Raw genomic sequence first — 22,420 nt, 5'->3', positions numbered from 1 at the left:
AGAGTTTTATTCTGGGTAAAATTGAGATTAGGCAGTGTGATTATGAACAAAATTATTATAAAATTGTCGTTGATACAAAACAAGACAATCCCTTTCTAACGACAAAGATGTCGAGTTTACAGCTCAACGTCTTTTATTCATTGAAGATTTCGGTGCCTACAATTGCACGAAGTATACTTAATGATATTCAATTAATTATTTAAGTATGCAGATAGTATAACAAATAACACATTATTCCCTTAAGTAACACATAGAATTTTAAAGCAGCCCACGCTTCGTGTATTTTAGCAAAGTCCTTGCATCTTCTTCAACTATAATACCGTTTACATAGCATAGTTACATACACATAAACCTTCTTTAGGAACCAGTCATGTGCTTCTTGATTTTACAATAAATAAGAATTGTATAGGTATCACTAGTATTTATTATTTAAAGTTTCCTTATTAAATTCATGAATTGTATTACTCTCCTCTGCTGTTTTGTTTCTTTAAATTTAATATTTTTCAAATATATTTTATAATATGTAAATAATAAGGTATTTTAATATGAATCAAATCATATAGAAAAAGACGTCTTCTTCATGTTCAATTGGGTATTAATTAATTTAGTTTAAAATATATCAAAAGAATGGTTGTTTTATTAAATAATTATATGATCTAACATAATAGCTCATTGTGATGGATGCATTATTATCGTTGTTGAAAGGTTCTCGAATCAAGTGCGTAGAACGTACGAGAAGAACCGGCGATAAACTCTCCGTTACTGGTTTTATTTGCCAAGTTTTTTGTTTAACACAATGTATGTAACGAGCTCCAACCATTACACCATGTTCCACATGACATCTTAAGCCCTTAATAAAGTCCACCTCTTCATAGATTAACACTTTATAATTTTATTTATCTATATATATAAAAGAAAGTCGTGTTAGTTACACCACTTATAACTCAAGAACGAAAGAACAGATTTGAGTGAAAATTGGTATGGAGGTAGCTTAGAGCCAGGAGACGGACATAGGATACTTTTTATCCCGTTCGACAGCGTTCCCGTGGGACTTGACATGAAACGTCAGTCACTATAAAAAGTGGTATAACAAATAAGAATCAGACTTGGAATAATAAAACGCAAATGATAGCTATGTAATTGACGTATAATGACAGCTGTGTAATGACGTATATATGACAATTTGATATTTGTAAGAAATCAATATTCAAAATATTTCTATTAAATAAATACGTTTAATTATTTTTACAATTTACAATTTAATTATAATGATAGTGCTATTGCCCATTCGTATAAACAGTGAAGAGAACTATAAAACTCGGTATTGTCGTATGTATACAGTTCATCCAAAGAATGATGAATGTTTCTATTTGTTGTTGTTGTCGAATGACGCATTTAATCGAGTATTGGAACGGGAACGTGAATATGATCACCAGGAATTAGATTTAGTAGTTCAAACGAATGTACCCCTGTTGAAATACCAACAAAAGGAAGTTTATGATACTTTAATGAAGGCAAACGATGATGAAAATGGTGGTTTATATTTCCTAGATGCCCTTGGTGGAACTGGCAAGACATTCCTCATGTCATTAGTTTTAGCAACTGTTCGGGCGAGATCCAACATAGCGGTTGCAGTTGCTTCTTCTGAAATAGCAGCCACATTGTTAGAAGGATGCCGTACGGCTCATTCAGAATTAAAATTACCGTTAAATCTTCAAACTATTGGAGAACCAACGTGTAATATTGCAAAACACTCAGCAATGGCCAAAGTTTTAGCGGCATCGAAAATCATCATCTGGGACGAATGCACAATGGCGCATAAACGTGCATTGGAAGCACTTAACCGAACATTAAAAGATTTACGCAATGAATCGAGATGTTTTGGAGGAGCAATGATTTTACTGTCTGGCGATTTCCGCCAAATACTGCCAGTAATTCCAAGATCTACGGCTGTCGACGAAATAAACGCTTGCCTCAAATCGTCAAATCTATGGCGCTATGTGACGAAACTGCAGCTGACAACAAACATGAGAGTTACATTGCTTACTGATAAAAAAGAAGAAAAAGAATAAAGATGTAGATGACCTGAACTACATAATGGTATGCGTTTGGTGGTTAGAAAATTGAAGAACAATGTAATTTACGCTACGATAATGATAGGAAAATTCAAAGGTGAGGAAGTTCTTATTCCGAGGATCCCGATGATCCCAACCGATATGCCGTTTGAATTTAAAAGACTTCAATTTCCGATACGTCTTGCATTTGCCATGACCATCAACAAATCACAAGGCCAATCCTTAAAAGTTTGTGGTTTAAATCTAGAACATTCATGTTTTTCCCATGGTCAATTATACGTGGCATGTTCACGGGTCGGAAGACCATCAGCGTTGTTTGTTTTTGCGCCTGATAATAAAACAAAAAATGAAAAAATGTGTATCACAAGGTACTTAAGTGAAGAGCAACCTATGTACTAAAATACAGAAATAATAATGAATGATTAATGTAGGTATTTAATTTTTTTGTATATTTTCCAATAAAAAAACCCAAACTGCTTATTTATTGCCATTAAGGCGGAACAAAGTTCGCCAGGTCAGCTAGTTAAAGTTAATTAACACAATGCAAGATGGCATTGTTAAATTATCTATATATATAAAAGAAAGTCGTGTTAGTTACACCACTTATAACTCAAGAACGAAAGAACAGATTTGAGTGAAAATTGGTATGGAGGTAGCTTAGAGCCAGGAGACGGACATAGGATACTTTTTATCCCGTTCGACAGCGTTCCCGTGGGACTTGACATGAAACGTCAGTCACTATAAAAAGTGGTATAACAAATAAGAATCAGACTTGGAATAATAAAACGCAAATGATAGCTATGTAATTGACGTATAATGACAGCTGTGTAATGACGTATATATGACAATTTGATATTTGTAAGAAATCAATATTCAAAATATTTCTATTAAATAAATACGTTTAATTATTTTTACAATTTACAATTTAATTATAATGATAGTGCTATTGCCCATTCGTATAAACAGTGAAGAGAACTATAAAACTCGGTATTGTCGTATGTATACAGTTCATCCAAAGAATGATGAATGTTTCTATTTGTTGTTGTTGTCGAATGACGCATTTAATCGAGTATTGGAACGGGAACGTGAATATGATCACCAGGAATTAGATTTAGTAGTTCAAACGAATGTACCCCTGTTGAAATACCAACAAAAGGAAGTTTATGATACTTTAATGAAGGCAAACGATGATGAAAATGGTGGTTTATATTTCCTAGATGCCCTTGGTGGAACTGGCAAGACATTCCTCATGTCATTAGTTTTAGCAACTGTTCGGGCGAGATCCAACATAGCGGTTGCAGTTGCTTCTTCTGAAATAGCAGCCACATTGTTAGAAGGATGCCGTACGGCTCATTCAGAATTAAAATTACCGTTAAATCTTCAAACTATTGGAGAACCAACGTGTAATATTGCAAAACACTCAGCAATGGCCAAAGTTTTAGCGGCATCGAAAATCATCATCTGGGACGAATGCACAATGGCGCATAAACGTGCATTGGAAGCACTTAACCGAACATTAAAAGATTTACGCAATGAATCGAGATGTTTTGGAGGAGCAATGATTTTACTGTCTGGCGATTTCCGCCAAATACTGCCAGTAATTCCAAGATCTACGGCTGTCGACGAAATAAACGCTTGCCTCAAATCGTCAAATCTATGGCGCTATGTGACGAAACTGCAGCTGACAACAAACATGAGAGTTACATTGCTTACTGATAAAAAAGAAGAAAAAGAATAAAGATGTAGATGACCTGAACTACATAATGGTATGCGTTTGGTGGTTAGAAAATTGAAGAACAATGTAATTTACGCTACGATAATGATAGGAAAATTCAAAGGTGAGGAAGTTCTTATTCCGAGGATCCCGATGATCCCAACCGATATGCCGTTTGAATTTAAAAGACTTCAATTTCCGATACGTCTTGCATTTGCCATGACCATCAACAAATCACAAGGCCAATCCTTAAAAGTTTGTGGTTTAAATCTAGAACATTCATGTTTTTCCCATGGTCAATTATACGTGGCATGTTCACGGGTCGGAAGACCATCAGCGTTGTTTGTTTTTGCGCCTGATAATAAAACAAAAAATGAAAAAATGTGTATCACAAGGTACTTAAGTGAAGAGCAACCTATGTACTAAAATACAGAAATAATAATGAATGATTAATGTAGGTATTTAATTTTTTTGTATATTTTCCAATAAAAAAACCCAAACTGCTTATTTATTGCCATTAAGGCGGAACAAAGTTCGCCAGGTCAGCTAGTTATCTAATAAAAATACGTTGAATGCAGTCCCCGTTTGAATGAAAGGTCGAAGCAAGCGCTTTCTTTACAAAGTAGACTCTAATGTCGAAATCGAACGGCTTATACCAATAGACTAATGTAGGATGTCGACCAATGCTGACGACAATATATTTATTTTAACTGTAGGTTCTGTTTTTCTTTATATTCCGATCAATCTTACTGGTTATTGTGCTAGGTTTATTGCAAAGTATCCTACTTCTCCGCAAAATTCCAGGTCCTTCTCCGTCCGAAAGTACTTTTTTGTCCAACGTCATTAAAATACGACGTCTTTTTTACACGGATGCTGTTATAATCAATTCAGTTGATTTTATAAATAGATAATCTAGAATATTATTTTAGACATAATTGGAATTTATAATATTAATTTATTTCATATACTTAACCAAATATAAATCATACAATGAAAATATATTTGTCATAAGATTTTTATAACTACACAAATAATTCAATAACTATAGTTATTTAAATAGTAATGAAATTTTAACTAAAAATAAATTTTAATACTATATCATACGGCGGTGATAATATTTAATGGGTGTTATATGTTCTCTCGGAATCAAACGTTATGGCACTACTTTATATCTATATAAATTTATATAGATTCGCGCACTGGTCCAACGCATAATCCGATCTAATGGACTCAAATCCACTCCTAACTGATATTGCTTTGCCACGCCCACTCTTTAGCTGTCTTACACACTATTCTCTCGTATTCATTTGAAATTAACATTTGGACATGAAATTTTATCAACACGTTTGATTCTTTAATACGTCTAATATACTTATACCATTAAAAAATAGCAATGCAAATAATATATTATATTATATCAATTATTATATATATGTTCGGAATAGAATCATTTTTGTTTATAAAATTGAATGAGGGTCATGAGGGTGGTCCCAAAAATATTTTAACTCGGCTGATCCGCGCATATTGTTACAAATCGTTGGGTTAAGTTTGATGCAATTTTATATATACTGTTTTTGTGCATTTGTCCTCCATTAAGACTTATAGTGAGTGTTTTTGTGCGTGAACTATTATTGTAAGGCAAGTTCAACATCAGTCTATCCTCTCTTGTTCCCAAAACTAACAATTTGTCCATCCTCACGGCTGACGTCATTTTGTGCCTTTCGCCCTAATAAGGAGCAATACATTGAGGTATGTACTCAGGACTTATTTTAGTATAAGATTACGTATCGACGACCACCGAACCGTTCTTTGTGATACAATATATATTTAAATATAATATAATAATAATAAGTCCTTCCCGTTTCATTGTTTATTGATTTAGAGTAGTACACAGTGAAATCAATCGCAGCTGCATCTATTCAACAACGATAAATTTCTTATATTTGAATTTGAGGCGTATTTTTGGCAGTTAAAACTTAGTATATGTAAACCATACATATACATAATTATAATTCATACATACATATATAATAATTCTTAATTATTAATATTTAATATTCATAATTTTACGTGGCAACTTAAACACGGTATGCAGGTGAAATATATATTTAAAATATATTTCAGCATAGTTATGTATATTTAGTTAGTTATTATAGAATTTCGTACTGAAATGATAGTGGGTAAACCAAGTTATAGTTACGTAAACTAGCAAGGTTCGTTTTTGCATTAAAAGCAGGCTAAGTGGCCAATGATTATACTTTTCAGCGCTCAAACGTTCTTGAAATTAAATCGTTCATCTCAAGACATTTTAAAAGGTTTTAAAATTGTGTTTCGTGTTTACTACAAATATTAATATTTTACTGCAAAACTGCACTACCTTTTATATGAACACTTCTTTTATTCTTTGAACATTTTAGAATAATGTTTTTTTTCTATTTATCTAATGAGACATTCCTTGTTTCTTTCTAGATCCAAAACATCGATAATTCAAACGTATTGGTTTTTAAAAGGTCTAAAGTCCAATTGACTTAAGACATTTTAACTTCAATTGAATTTTACATGCAAAGTTATTGCAATTTTTCGTAAATTATTCTTTGACTTATGAGTATGAGTCACCAATCGAGAATTACCTGCACACAGAAAGAATTGAATAGAATTTAAAAAAAATATCAAAAATATAAAATACTAGCTGCCCCCACGACCTCCTTCTCTCTCCTTTTTCTCTTTCGTTTCACAAAATAAATTTAATTTATACTGTAGCCTCAATAACACGTGGTAATCGTGATATTGAATTGTAGCTTATATGACACGTTTGTCGGTTTACCATAGCAGTACACTCTATTGATTACTAACTCAATCCAGTCGAAAAGTATCGACATCTTTTAGAATCTTTTGGAGTTAACAGATAATTGTGACTGTCAATTAATTATAGACAAATAATTTGCAATAAAATAAAATTGCGACTATAATTAAAGATCTAAGCTATCCTATATCTTAAGTTGGACCAGACTGCTCACGGTGTGCCAAATTAATTTAAAATCGGTTAAGTAGTTTAGGAGTCCATCGCGGATAAACATCGTGATAAGTAATATAACGTGGTACATCGTGGTAAGATTTATATATATTAAGATAAAACCACTACGGGAATCTAAACCCAAATTATTAAGGAAGTCACGATCACTGAATTTACACGTATAATGTAAACTGTATAATTGGGAAGCCTCACTTACCCACACTACAAAGTTTGACAGGCATTGACCGGACATTGACAGCGATTGAACCTTTGTCAACAGGTCAATAGCCATTTATCTTATTAAAGCACGATTATTTAAGCGTTAACTCAAATATTTGCTAGATAAATGAAATTGTGACGAATTAATTAATAGATATTTAAGCCAGAGGACAAAACGATTTTATATGATCGAAAGTCGTTCACATAGATTTTGCCTTTATAACAGTATTATCAATTTAATTCAAAATCATTTAGGTAACATAATGTGCACTTATGTACGACAAAAAAATAAATACACATTAAATGCTTCTAATTTTACATTTACTGCCAGTTCTCAATCAAGGGCGTAGAACGGAAGAGAAGAACTGGCAATAAACTTTACACCACACTTTTTAATCGCCAAGTTTTTTTCTTTTACACAACGTTTGTAAGAATCAATAAAGTAAATGTATCGATAAATTATAAAACAAACTTTATTCGAATTTAGAATTGTCAATTATCCGAATATTCACTATCTCGTCTTTCTACTTCGAAAATTAAAAAAACTTCGAAATGCGTGAAGATTTTAATTATATTGGCCGTGGAATGTAAAGAATTTTTATTGTTTTAAGTAAGAAAAATATTAATGTAGATACCGTAACAACAATTACAGTTTGATTTTTTTTTGTGATTTTTATCATTGAACTAATGGCTGTTGAACAAGATTTTGTTTGTGTTCGTCCTTGATAGTTTTAATTACAATATTATTTATTTAATGGTTTTGAATGGATAAAGTTAAATAATTGCTTGTTTTGTTAAAATAAACTAATTGTATATTAAAGGTAATCTTGTAAATTATAGAATTCTAATTATTGTGTATAATTTGTATATACATTTTTGTTAACCTTAAATATTTTCTAAAATTATTAATCACTTTATATTTCATACATGGATTTAATTACAATGGTACATTACAAAAAATGACTCAATTGGGCGTATTGCAGATATAATTCTACATATATTATTGTAATGGCAAATATCTAATATAACTTCTATATCTATCGACTCAAATAATTTAAGTGAAAATAAAATCGCAAAACTTGCAGGTTGTTCGATTCTCATACACAACATTTGCATTATCTACGAAGGTAGTTTTATTGTCTGTCCAGTACCCACATATCTCAGATATTAGAGGTATCTAAAAAAACCTAATCCTATCCTATCCTAAAAAATATTTTTGAACCGCGATGGTTACCTTTAGTGGTATCACATAATTATATTTAGTAGTAATAAAACATTTTATTTATTATATAAGCAAACGAGTCTACGGAGACGCCATGAAAGGCAGCTGCTGCAGGTCATGGATATTCTGTTTAGTGTCTTGTTGGCATTCGGAGATAAGTATGCTCTTTTTTTATAAAGTTTTAAGGTTACCACCTAAAAACTTTTAGTATTAAATTAATATGTATTAATTTTATTTTAAACAGTTAAAGTATAAAATTGAATGCTATTTTTTAGTGGCTGCTCATATTTATTTTATTATTATTTGTATAATAGTGTTTAAATACATTTAGATGTATATATAATTTAATAGTTATCATACACTCAACTAACATGTGATTTAAGATTAAATTGAAGAAATTTATATTGCGTAGATTAAAGTTTTGATTAATTATTTCCAAAAAAGCCTTTTTTGACTCCAATTATTATTATTATTCCTTTAAAAAAAATTGTGGTGAAATAACTCAAGTTTTCTTACTATTCAAATTACTTCAAGTGTTAAAATAAATACCAGTGTCTGTTATTATGTTTATGAGTAGTTGGTTACTAAAGAAAGCGGCAGGGCATGGTTGGATCGGGGAAGGGGGCGACGGCCTAATGGATGGAGTACATTTTGTCAGATCGATATATTACGCTCTGTTGAGGTGCTCTTCGAGTTTTTAATGCTTACCAAGTGAAAATGTATCGGATTTTATAAGAATTTTATATGTACAATCTTTTGCGATTGTTTTACACTATGAGCCTACTGTAGTGCCAATTTATATTTTTTTACCAGGTTGAAACATATGTATTAAAATCCATACTCTTCATTTGTTTCACCCTTCAAACTTTGATGTTCCCGTGATTGGTAAGTTAAGTTTTAGAAAATTCTGTTAAAGTTTTCGTCCTTAATATTTAGACTTCGTTTTTATTCTAAGACGAACAAAAAACAGTAGTATTCAACTGCAATACGTTTTATTTTTACTAATGATAAGGTTGAGGTCTAACTAATAAACATATCGAATAGTTGAAGTATGAAAGGATTTATACGTTTGAAGAGAAAAATCAAAACAAACAGCTGACATAGCAACATCTGTTTTACGTTAAACTGCGTGGGTGGCGTAGACACGCTACGAGCTACGGTGCTACGAGCTACGCGTAGTAGTGTTGTTTTGGCGCTCTTTATTGCTATGGTTACCGATACATTATTACAAATAATATATATAATACAAAGTTTTATTAGTATGAAATTTATAAATATTGTTTATATTCTTTCCAATCAAATTAAAAACTTAATATGCTGTGGGTGGTGTCACTTATTTCACTTAAGGTCTAAAGCATGCAATTGTAAAACCCAAAAAAGTCGGTGATTGGCACAGAGGGCTGCTTCTTACAACCTAAAAGGTTGTAGTGCCACAAGTTTTATGTTTTATTCTCATCTATAGACAGAGTAAAAGGAGTTTTATAAGAAAAACACTATATAGAGATAACCTGTTGTATATTTCAATCATTAAATAAATTTACAGCTTATCTCGTTTTCTCAATCAATAAATAAGATGTTACTTTGAGATAACACCTAAGTCTTTATCCATTGAAATAACAAACTGAATTTCATTTTATTTTTGTTAAGGTACTTATCAGATATTTTACAAGTCTATGCCAACTCCATGTATTGACAGTGTAGAATCCATGTTTCAAATCTCTAATCTACAACAAAAGAGTGTTTAAGCAGAAGTCGTATAATCCTTCTTTCTTACAAAGCAAAAGAATTAGAATAAAAAAAATTTTTGAAGTGAAACTTCTTTAGAATCGTTGTGATTTCAAACCGGATGCAACGAAAAAGCGACAGTAAAAAGAGACAGAAACATTAATTCATATGATTTAACGTGGGAGAAAATGAGATAGATAAACTTCTTTCGAATCGTCGTGATTTCAAACCGGATGCAGCGGTAAAGAGAGACAGAAACATCAATTCATCATATGATTTAACGTGGGAGAAAATGAGATAGGAGGCATTATACAGCCTCTTTTTACTGCCGCTTTTTTTTTGATCGAATTTCAAACTTTCGTTGTTTTAGTTTTTGTCAAATTAAAGATTTATATTAAACTTATAAATTAAAATGTATAATTAAAATATACTGTTTTTAAAGAACACACACATTTAGATAGTGGAAAATGATTAATTTATATTTGTTTTTGAAGGTTTCACTTCTACCATGTGTGAATTGCACAAATGTTTTTTTTTTACTAATTCAATATTTTTAACCTTATTAGCAAATTATTTAATATTATTAGCAACATATGAAACCAGTGATACAGGCGTAATTAAATTTATACTACTAATAAATAGTTAGCTTATAAATGCGAATAATTTATTTTTCCTTACCTTTGGTGTGTTTTTAGGATTGATAAGTGATTTTATTACTCGAATTCTGGGTAAAAATAACGAATATAAGGTCTTTGGAAGTTGTGTACTACTTAGTTAAAGGAAAAATATTTAATGTATAAAACGTAAGTAATACAATTATTTTTAACAATTTCATCTGTTTCATACAAAATGTATATGTATAAAAATTATATCAATTAAGATTTGTTAAAATAATCAACGGGCGTACCATCATTCATATCAACAAATATATTCATGCATGACTAATACATGTATAACTGAATAGCTATATTATAAATTGTCGTAGAATATTATCTTTTATTACAATCCTTACATATTTAATTTTCAAATAAAAATCAGATTTAATTTTAATAGTATATTAAAATTAAATCTAAACGACTGAACAGAACTGAATCTGGTACGCTGAACTGATAGTCTAAATCGCAAGAAAAATATAAATATAAAAAAAATATAAATTAAAAAAATAAATAAAAAATATATAAACAAAAATATATAAATTAAATTTTGTTTTGAATGTATATGTTATTTTAAAAATTATATAATGAGTAATTTAGACTTCAGCAAGACCTACAAATATTGGAAAGTAAATTCCATTTTTCGGTGAAATGTTAAGAAGATAATTTTGTTTACGTAAATTCGAAGCACCTTTTCTCACGCGATCCATAAGTTCCCGCCCACCTAGTGTCTCTGGCTAGGCGATAGAATCTAGATATGTATTAATGAGTTGCCTTCATATATATGTATATAAAAATATATCATATTCATGCTCCTGATTTTGAATCATATTTTCAACTGACATTGATTGTGTGGATTAGTTTAATACAGGTTTTTATTTGCAATAGCATATTTCTCTTTTTACTACCCAGCGTTGGAAGCAGACCATAAGTGAAATATTAGTTTTGTAAATTAAATATTGTAGTTATATTTAATTTACAGTTCAACAATAAAACTCTTGTTTTGAGCTTGACACAAATTCTTAATATGGATTAATAATACAAGAGATTTTCAATTAGGATCTAGTTAGTAGTTTCAAGTTGGCTTGACATGAGTTACATGGTAGAGCTTTAAATCTTTAAATAGTGTAGCTTTGAGTGTAAGGCGGGTTAAGTGTGAAGGTAGCGGGGCGCGACGGGCGGGCTCAGACGACCGCCTACGCGTTCGGCTGCGGTCGTGTTCCGTTGAACAGCGCGCCACAGCGGCCGGGCCGAGCGCCCGCCGCGCCCGCTCTCGCTGCTCGCTGACACTCCGGTAAGTACGATTTATAATATTTTTTTTTTAATTTCCTCAATAAAAATTTAGCAATAATATATAAATCGTGATGATATAAAAGCAAGTAAATACTTTCGATTAACTTTTTGTGTTATTCAAATTAAAATAATTCTTCATCAAAACTAATTATATAAATAAATTATTTAATAGTTTATAAATTAGTTTTCAACTTAATTTTCTAGTAAAATAGTCGTAAGATTTTATCGTAAAGGTTAAATGTGTAGTTCAATTTTATTTATTTTTTTATTTGTTTTTATAATGTGTAGTATTTTTAATATTTGTTTTAATAGTTCCACTCATATTAAAAATATATAATACATTTTTAGTGCAATCAATTTAAAATAAAACCAATTAAAAAACATTTCCACTATCACACATATATTATAAAATGTTATCTCTGTATTTTTGAAAAAAAAAAAGTTTTTTAAAACGCTGTTTAACTATGAATTCTTATTATAAGTTTTCAACAACTTTTAAGTGCATAAGTACAAATAAAAACAATGATTATTTATCGTAAAATAATAAGAAAACGTAATTATCAAAATTTAAATAACATTGTGCCAGCACATGCCAACGCAGCAAGATTTTTATGCCAAAATTGGTCCCTTTCTTACATCTTTAAATGTCTTACGACAAAAAGAGATGGCGTGAAGGCTGCCTCACTAAATAGGTCAAGTTCAGCAGGCATCTGGAGTAGAAATTAATCAGAGTGTCTTAAGTTTAACAATAAATATTAGGTTCGAACGGCTCGTATGATTTGTAGGCAATTACTGTGAAAATGTGATTTATTAATCGAAGGCAAACTTCAAAATTTAATTTATCGTAATGCACTTAAGCCCTTTTTGAATCGTGATAACTGATTCGATTTTTGTGTAACAACGAGGCGTCAGACTACTTGCCTCAAAGCTGTCAAACCAAGGCATCCTTTAAATGTAAAATTAAAAAATCTTTCCATTGAGGTTTGGTATTTTCTTTACACAAAACGCAGCATTTTAATGATAGATTTGATAAGTTTCATAATATTTCAAATGCAGATTTTTATTTTAATAATCTTAATATTTCAAATTAAATCAAAATTCATTTATTCAGTTTAGATGCGTCTTAGGGCATGCGTATAAATGTCAAAAACCTGATTTTCTTACGTATTTTTTAATAGATTTTAATTTGTTAACATACGTGTCCTTTTATTTATTTATTTACGTAACATATTATATTTTTTGGCTCGAAAACAAAAAATCATGCAGTAAAGGGTTAAATGTTTTAAGCTATTTTAAGGTTACTGAAATATAGAAATGATACTCAAATATTTGATAACAATTTTCGTGATTATACCATGTTAAAAAAATGGCGTGGAAGTAGTTTAAGTAAGTAATAGTGTCCGCGTACGAACATTAATAACGATCTCTGCTCTTCGACTTTTTCTCTTTAGGAAAGCAATAAAAGTTCGTCGAAAGAAAACGATTTTTCAAGTTGATATCCCTCGGTAATTACTTTTACAATAACATTGCATTTGAAATGATTTCAAATTAATGAAGAATTTACATTCGTGTTTTTAGTTCAACCTACTTAGTAATAATATTTAGAATTTTCTTAACCTACATAGTAAAAATAAAAATAATTAAAAATTAATAAAATCTAATGCCAAACCATAGGCAGTGTAACTTTAATGTCGGTAGCATTGTACTGCGATACTTATTGGTTGAGCGAAGAAAACACTAGCTCTAGGGTCACGGGTACTATCTACCAGGCGCCAACTTAAATGTTTAATTAGCCCCTGAACACTTGAACCTCATGGCCCAAGAGTCTACTCCAAAGGGAAAAAGATTTTAGAAGTTGAAGGAAAGACTCTTATATGCTAACAATACGTATTTAAATAACGTTTGTATAGTCAATATGAATACTAAAATGGTGTGATTTAATTATTGAAGGTAACATCATTTTTCGAGTTCACCTATTACATACTATTGGCACGAATATTGCGCGATAGTAATATATACAGGGGGTGTAATCATATTTAGTTGATCGATTAAAAAAAGTAAGTCGTGAATCAAAAAAGTATTTATTCTTACTAAAGTGCACATTTTGGGAACTTATTTCTTAAAAATAATACCGCCCAAATGTAGACCCTCGCGTTCGCTAATCTCGTTAATTGAACAATAAAATTACTTCTAACGGCTCGGCAGGTGGACTCAGTGATACCTGCCACTTCGTGACGGATATTTTCTTTCAACTGCGCCAGATAATTTGCCTTATTGGCGCAAAATTTAGATTTAAGATAACCCCATAAGAAAAAATCCATAGGGGCTAATTCAGGGTTGCTTGGAGACCAATTTATGTCACCTCTCCTGGAGATTAATTTGCCTGAGGAAAATTCATGAACTCATGGCAGACATGTATTGGACATGAGTGTCGTTTCTCCGTCATTCTGGAACCATGTTCTTTGGTTATAGGCAGTTATAAGTTCAGGCAACAAAAAATCGTGTAACATTTTCACACAACGCTTTGAAATGACTGTAACTGTGCACCCCCTTTCGTCTTCAAAAAAGTAAGAGCCGATAATTCCTCGCGCTGACATCCCAGCTCATACAGTCACTATAGGCGAATAAAGGGTCTGCTATGCTTGCGACTCCAGTAGCGGCTATTCTGCTTATTTATGTGTTCATTAAGATGAAAATAAGGTTTTTTCCGAAAACAAGATGTTGGTAAACGTTGAAAAGCGCTCAGCTACCTGATTTACGAAGTCAAGCCTCTGACTTGCAATAAGGGACTTTAATTCTTTGACCAATTGTAAATATGTATTGAGAAAAGCAGTTTTGTAGTTCATATCCGATTTCGTTTGATTAAAAGTTAGTATAAATGGACTCCGGTCTGTCTCTGATTTTCTATTTCCTGATGAAATCAGAATCGAACCTAGTATTTTTTGTTATCCATTCTAGCCCCACTGAGCTATTTCGTAAGAGTAAATTGGTGTCATAAAGGACAAAATAAATTCAATTGTATTGAACTGTGTCGATATCAAATTCGCGATGATAAATCATTGTTTACGACCAATTATTGGGAACAGAGGCAGGTGCGAGCCTACAAATATGTTTGGATTGCGGTCAGTGTTTATATTTTTTTTTCATTACTTTTATGGATTGAAGTTTTAATAATTTACGAGGATAACTGTACAAAACCTATACAAAAACATAAAAACTAATGGTAGTTCAAGTAAAGCGTGCCATTCTTAAGCCTGAATCTTTGTTTAAATATAAAGTTGTGTAAATTTTATTTTTGTGTTTCATAACAACTTGTTTTTAGAATAAAACTACTACATGTCAATTATTGTATTGTTAGTACATATTTCTCAGATATTTACTAACATCGAATTCGTACAATATTATACATTAAACAGTTATAAATAAAACAATAAAACAGTATCTATACTAATATTATAAAGAGGAAAGGTTTGATTTTTTGTTTGTTTGTATGAATTGAATAGGCTCCGAAACTACTTGGCAGATTTGAAAAATTCTTTCACTGTTGGAAAGCTACATCATTCCTGAGTGACATAGGCTATATTTCTTTTTAAAAAAAAATAGGCATCCTTACTAAAATTACGATAACATTAACATTTGTTTATTATTTGATACAATTCTAACAGATGGCGCTGAGTTAAAGGTAGTTTAGTTTAGGTCCGTGTCGTGGTACCAACGTTTCACATAAGTTCTCCTACGGTTTCCCTTGATTACTTTACTACTATGTAATATAACAAAAACCTTAGCCACAGCAACGCTTGGCCGAGTCTGCTATATGAGATAAAAATAAAATAATTACAGTTTGTCGTATTATGAAAGAAAAATTACAAAAAATATAAAATTAGATCATCAAGCAATTTAATTTACCATGAATATTATAGATTATTCTACATAAAGCTATATTTATACACGAAACATTTAAAACATAATAACACAGCCGTCTGACCAAAAATATTTGAAACCCCTTTGATCACATACCAGAGCGGTCTCACACAACCGATTTACACACCGCAAGCCGACGATCAAATACAACGAAAGAATAACACAATATTTGTTAACCAGATATATTATGGTTATCCTAATATTAAGTACTAATATTTATAAGGGCCTTAAAAAAATATGACCTTTTAAGTAAAAGTAACAATCGTACCAATTCTTAAAAGGCCGGCAAAATCACTTGCCAGCATGAATTTTTTTTCATAAGACCCAAAAAAGGTTGTGGGCACAAAGGGCTGCTTCTTACAACCTAAAAGGTTGTAGTGCCATTGGTTTTATGTTTCATTATCATCTATAGACAGAGTAAAAAAAAATATAAGAAAAGCAAGATAGATATAATCGTTATTTAATTTTATAATCGTTGCCGGCCATTTATTTCTTAAAAGGACGACTACGCACTCGCGAGCCCTCTGGTATTGAGAGTGCCCGTTTGCCTCCGGTTCTATAAAAAAAAATCGTGAAAGTAGAGGAAATATATATTACGTCGTTAAAGCCTAAAAAAAATAAATGATTTATTGTGTAATGCACTATAGTATTATTATTTTATTTCTGAATAATTATTTAAAAAAAATCAAACTTGGAACAGGCGGCTAATCACTGGTATATAAAATATAGACATGTATCTGTCCCAATGGAGGTACATAATTATGTTCTTCTCTTAAAGACAGAAACAACCAAGAGCGCATGTGCCATAATAGCCCATTTAACTCTTTCTTTGTGTACGAATTCAGGTAGAAAATTCGACTGTAGTGGTATGGTCGAGTCGGAGTAAGAAATAAATACTAGCCGTGGCACATGCGCACGAGTATTCTTCGTCTTACTTTGAAGATATGCAGTTTCTTTAAATTCAGTGAATCAGTAGTACTGAATCAAGTGAGTAATTGTGAACCTTTAATTGCCTACGAACACTTAATTTATTTTTATTAAGTTTAAAGTAATTATTTAATTATTAATGTTTAGATATTCTTTATTTTATTTTGCAATTAGTGTAGTTTTGATTTTACGGTCAGTGAATTTATAATAATAATTTATTTATTGCAAGAATATGATACAAAATGTTTAGGTGGTACAATCGTTAAGTCGTTCGCATATTCTGCCACACACAGTGGCGCGCAAATTTATGGCAAATTTACCTTAAATAAATTTTACATTATTAGTTACTTTATTCAATTTGTATCAGTTACAATGTCTCACTCTCACATATTTAAGGTTTTTAAGAATTAAATTCATATGATTTAGTGGATGAAATATTCTGTTTGCACATATGCAGAATACCTCAAACTAAAAGACCATTGACATAACTGTCTCAGTCCCAAGTTCGGTAGGTTCAGCGCCCGGATAACGACCGCTGTCTATGTTCGGGTCTCATCCCGGTTATGGCTTTCCCGGATTATATTGCAGCTGTTTCATATAGTTTACTATACACTTATCACTAAACGGTTGACCGTAGTTTGTTTTTTTAATTTTATTAAAAACAATTAATTCGTCAGAAAATCGGGTCCTTCGTGGATGATATGTGCTTTGTTCTTACGTGCTATTTTGTCTAATTTCTCTGTGTAGACTGATTTAGATGACTCAGTCAAATTCTTAAATTAATTTGCACTACTGGAAATGTGAAGAATTCGACGTCCGAAAATCAACATTACATTTTGTGTGTCTTAATAAGTCACTCGTGTGAAAAAACATTACTTCCATATTTTGTGCATTTTAATATCAAATCTACCTATAAATAATATATAAATTATATTAAATATAAAGTCTTATTATAAATGATTAAATACTTAAATTGTAACTTGATTCGTTAATATGCTTTAAGTCGTTATTTAGATAGCCAATAAATTAAATAAATATTACAAATCTAAATGATAGTTATTCTAATTAAAATAACCAAGAAGGGTGACTTGATATTTCAATCTCATTTTATTTCCTTGTAAATTTGTCAAGTTATGCGAAAATGTATAAACTACGAGCTTTGAGAGTCTGAGCTTTTAGGACTAAAGCTTAGTTTAGCCACGTTCAAGTCCGGATGAGACAAACAGCCGAGTAACTGAACTTTGCTTAAAGTGACGATTCAATTACTCAAGAGCAGTTGTTAACTTTAACCAGCCGTTATTCTCAAACGGTTTTGTTACTCAGTAAATAATGCCCTATTACATTTATGTATACACCCTACGTTTAACTTAATTATGTGCCAAACGGAATTATGGCATGGAATTTTCCCATTTCTGCACAAGTTCTTGTTTTATAGGCATAGCGATAGCAATCCCGAGATATATCTAACATATGATCTTGAGTTGTCTTTCTGTCTTGGAAAGTAGGTTTTTTATATAAGAGTCACATGCTACACCACAGTTACCACTCTCATATTTTTTGACCTCAGGGATGACAGTCATACGCTGAAGCCACTAGGCCAACACTGCTCTGGGGCTAGCACTGAGCTCCGGCTCTAGTGTTGACAGTTGGTACCAACTACTAGCTGTAATTTTCATACAAATTTAGTTTATTTATTTATTTATTTATTTATTTACACTTCGTTGCTAAAGAAATACAAATAACACAGTATATAGTTTTCGACTTTCTACATTTTTTTTTTTTTATAGAACAGGGGGCAAACGGGCAGGAGGCTCACCTGATGTTAAGTGATACCGCCGCCCATGGACACCCTCAATGCCAGAGGGCTCGCGAGTGCGTTGCCGGCCTTTTAAGAATTGGTACGCTCTTTTCTTGAAGGACCCTAAGTCGAGTTGGTTCGGAAATAATTCAGTTGGCAGCTGGTTCCACAGAGTGGTGGTGCGCGGCAAAAACTGCCTAGAAAAACGCGCAGTTGTGGAACGCTGCCTAGTTGAACACATAAAATTGAATTAAAATACAATGTTCTACTAATATTCTGAAAAAAAAATATATAACAGTCGGAAATGGAGGACCGAGTAGGTCATGCCTTATAGCTTAAAAATACGGCTTCCGACATCATTAGCACTCGGCCTGATAGTGGCAGCATTTTAAATGCAATTGCAAGCAGATTCTCTTGTGAAGAGGCAACTCATTTGTAAAATGTCTGTTTTTAAATAGTATACAGGTTTTTCTTAACATATTTATTTAACGGTCATTGACTGATATATAATTAAATAAATATAATGTTATTACCAATGTAAACATATACATATTATGAGGTACATTCTATTGATGTTATTCAGTTTAAATGTAGAAAGTTTACTAAGATTCATCAGATAGTAATTAATGTTTGCCATTTAATTAATATTATGATAATATTTGTGTGTTTGTATGGTGTAACTCAATTGTGCCTAAATGAAACTTGAAATATTAAATGGGAATTTTAGAAATGTATAAACATCATATTAACACATTTGCAACCTAGTTAGCCCATAAATACAAGATTATTATTTAAAAAAATGTTTGGTCTTTATAATAATTAATAATTAACTATTACTACACTTATCGCAAGACCATAAATTTACTTTTAATTATGTAATCTGAATATGTTATACCTACATGTTATTCGCTGTATTTAGCCAATTACATTGAATGCAATTTCATTTCCTACATGTAATAAGTACTTTCGCGAGAAAAAATGACGAGAACTTTTAATGAATCGCGAGTTTCTAATTAAAAGGGTTCGTTTACTGTAGGATTTATGGTCACATAAGACGAAGCATGTGTGGATGCCCAGACTAATTATGTGAAATGGGTAGAAAAGCTACTTTTCTTTACTAAATGAGATTATTTAATCTCTCTCTGTTGGCCTGTAACGCTGCAATTTATTTCTCTCTATTTAAGAAAACTCCTATTTATCTTTTATTAACATAACTTTTACACATTTAAAGAAAACACTTATTTAACGGATTGAAGTTATGTATTATTGTAAACTTATAATTATTTAAACATAATTTTAAATTTATCCGGAGTTTCTCGTGCTTTACACCGTGCGTGGTCACGGTGACTGAAGAGAAAAGGTGTATTATCTGTATCTATTTCCCCGAAGTTGGTATCGACTAAAAGATGTAGGGTTTCTGCAGAAATTGCTTTACAATAATACATAACTTCAATCCGTTAAAAAGTGTTTTCTTTAAAAGAAAACTCCTATTTTATGTTAAGGCATTAATATTTAATGAATCATTTCTCTGGTCAGTTTTTATAATATTAGACTAATTATACAAATTAATTTATAATTAAATTTAATTAAACGAAGAAAAATTCCTCAAAGTAAAAAGATTCCGATACCAAAATATTCTGTTACAGACATCGCGGAAATGAAATCGTCGGCCTATTTACTGACGGCAACAATTCACCTTATTTTCGTACAAATTTAATTTAGCTTTATTCAAGTGTATTCGTTGCGCCAGAAAATAGAATTTCCAATAGATATTCTAGAGATTCCAAGTGAACCTATGGTTACAATGTGTAGGTTTATTGGAATTTTTGTTAAACGAGCTGACTTCTTGGAATATGTACCTCAATGCAATCTTTTACAAGAGCCAGCTAAGCCGTATTTGAGGCATATAAGCTGTCTTTCATGCACATATTTATCTAGAAATTGGAAATAATTGGTTGCCTGGAAAAAATCGCTTGTAAGCGATAAGGTTGCCCGTTGCCTAATATCTTTTGTAAAATATTTTTTATTTTTGTTATGTGTATGTTTTTGTATAAGGTAATAAAAGATAAATAAATATAGAAGAATCACAACTGACATGATCCGTGGCTAAATGCTCTATTATTATATACATATCGATCCTGAAAAATATGTGCCACATGTTTACTTAAAATAAATTCAAGACATAGAGAAGTACAGAAAAATTTTCCTCGTTTTAATATACGAAATCCGAGGTTATTATATTAGAATTAAATCGTTTAGTTCTGCGAGTTAATAATCTAAAAATGTTGACAGTTTATTTATATAATCTACATATATTGTATTAGATATCTTGCTTTGATTGTATGTAACTGAAATTTCATTGGCAATATGACAATCTGTCTATCTGAAAATGACTGATTGAAAATCGGTCGGATGATAGAAAAATTACTATCAACGTTTTCTATAAAAAATGCGTTGCAAAATCTTCAATCGAACGTACTCTTAAGTCGAACAAAAACGAACTACTAATTGTTGATCAAGATAAACATTGCTTACCACATGTCTAACCAAAAGTTTTTCGCTGTAGTAGCAGACAGAAAGAACCCACTGTCTTGCCTATCTTAGGCAGTAGGTTCAGTGCTGAGTTCCAAAGGTTTACATTACACATTAGAAAATTTCCTATTAAAACTCAGTATAACCGAAAAACCGTAGTCTAAATAGCAATTAGCTATATGTACTTATTTATTCATTAAATGTACCTTAAATGTAACGTGACCTCATATAAGAAGCCAGCTTTCGCCATTATTTTTTTGTAAAAACTTCTGAAACGAGTTATAATTAATTTTCCAAATTGTAAATAAAACAAGCGGAAAAGTTTATAACAATACAAAATAAGTGTGAATTGTTTCTTTTGTTATCGCTGTTTACGGCTTCCTTCGACAATTATTTTTAAAAAGCATTGTTTAAATTTGAATGTCCTTCGTGTTCAACAGTCTGCAGTTGTAAGGTATCCGTTGACGCAGAATAAAAAACAGAACGGCGAGTTTTGTCACGTAAAATTTGCACACGAAATTTCGAAACAGATTTTTATAATTAGACTAGCAGACTCGGCCAAGCGTTTCTGTGGCTAAGGTTTTTGTTATAATACATAGTAGTAAACTATTCAAGGGAAACGGTAGGATAACTTATGTTAAAGGTAGATAAGCTTATGTGAAACGTTGGTACTTTTAACGCAGCGCCATCTGTTAGAATTTTATCAGATAATAAACAAATATTGCGGTTATAAATTGAAATGTAACCTATCCTATCTTTTAAGTTAGATCAAACTGCACACGGTGTGCAATGTGATTGATATCGGTTTGTTAGTTTAGGAGTCCATCGTGGACAAACAACTTGACACGTGATTTTTATATATTAAGATTATTTACTACGTCTATATAGTTTTTATAATAAATTGATATTCCTAAATTTTGTTTACAGGTTTAACAAAAGCACATCGCGGCCACTGGATTTGACTTTTTGTCGTCCATAGATAACATCTTCGAGACCACGACAAGATGGCATCGTTTAAAGGTAATTTTAACTTCTAATACACACCCCCATACAATAGTAATTCATACAATACCAACATGGAAAATTTTGCTATGCTACACCAGAGACTGTACGATTTTCAGGAATTTAGCTTTTTCTATGAATTTTTCTCTGTATAAACCTCCAAGTTTATAACCATAAGTTTTTAATTAATAAATGAAAACATGGATGGATCGTAGAGGGGTGAAATTTATTACAAATACACACAATCCGAATATATACTGTATCATTAAAAATAAATTAGGGGAATGGATAATAGATTTCATCCGATTCGCTCTTTTGTGTCCGGT

The 22,420-nt window shown here is 31.3% G+C and overlaps 1 protein-coding gene across 1 annotated transcript in view; it reads left to right on the top strand.

The window, feature by feature from the left end:
- The first annotated feature begins 11,871 nt into the window (after window positions 1–11,871).
- Window positions 11,872–22,420, top strand: part of LOC110993656 (atrial natriuretic peptide-converting enzyme-like) — an 85,633-nt gene continuing 75,084 nt past the window's right edge. The window contains exons 1-2 of the mRNA XM_045632687.1: window positions 11,872–11,915; window positions 22,020–22,112. Coding sequence (XP_045488643.1) covers window positions 22,097–22,112 — 16 coding nt within the window. The 5' untranslated portion in view covers window positions 11,872–11,915; window positions 22,020–22,096. The remainder of the gene's footprint in view (window positions 11,916–22,019; window positions 22,113–22,420) is intronic.

Source organism: Pieris rapae, chromosome 20, assembly GCF_905147795.1.
Source record: "Pieris rapae chromosome 20, ilPieRapa1.1, whole genome shotgun sequence".
NCBI lineage: Eukaryota > Metazoa > Arthropoda > Insecta > Lepidoptera > Pieridae > Pieris > Pieris rapae.
Note: the sequence above shows the minus strand (reverse complement) of the source record. Positions and strands in the feature narration are given on the sequence as shown.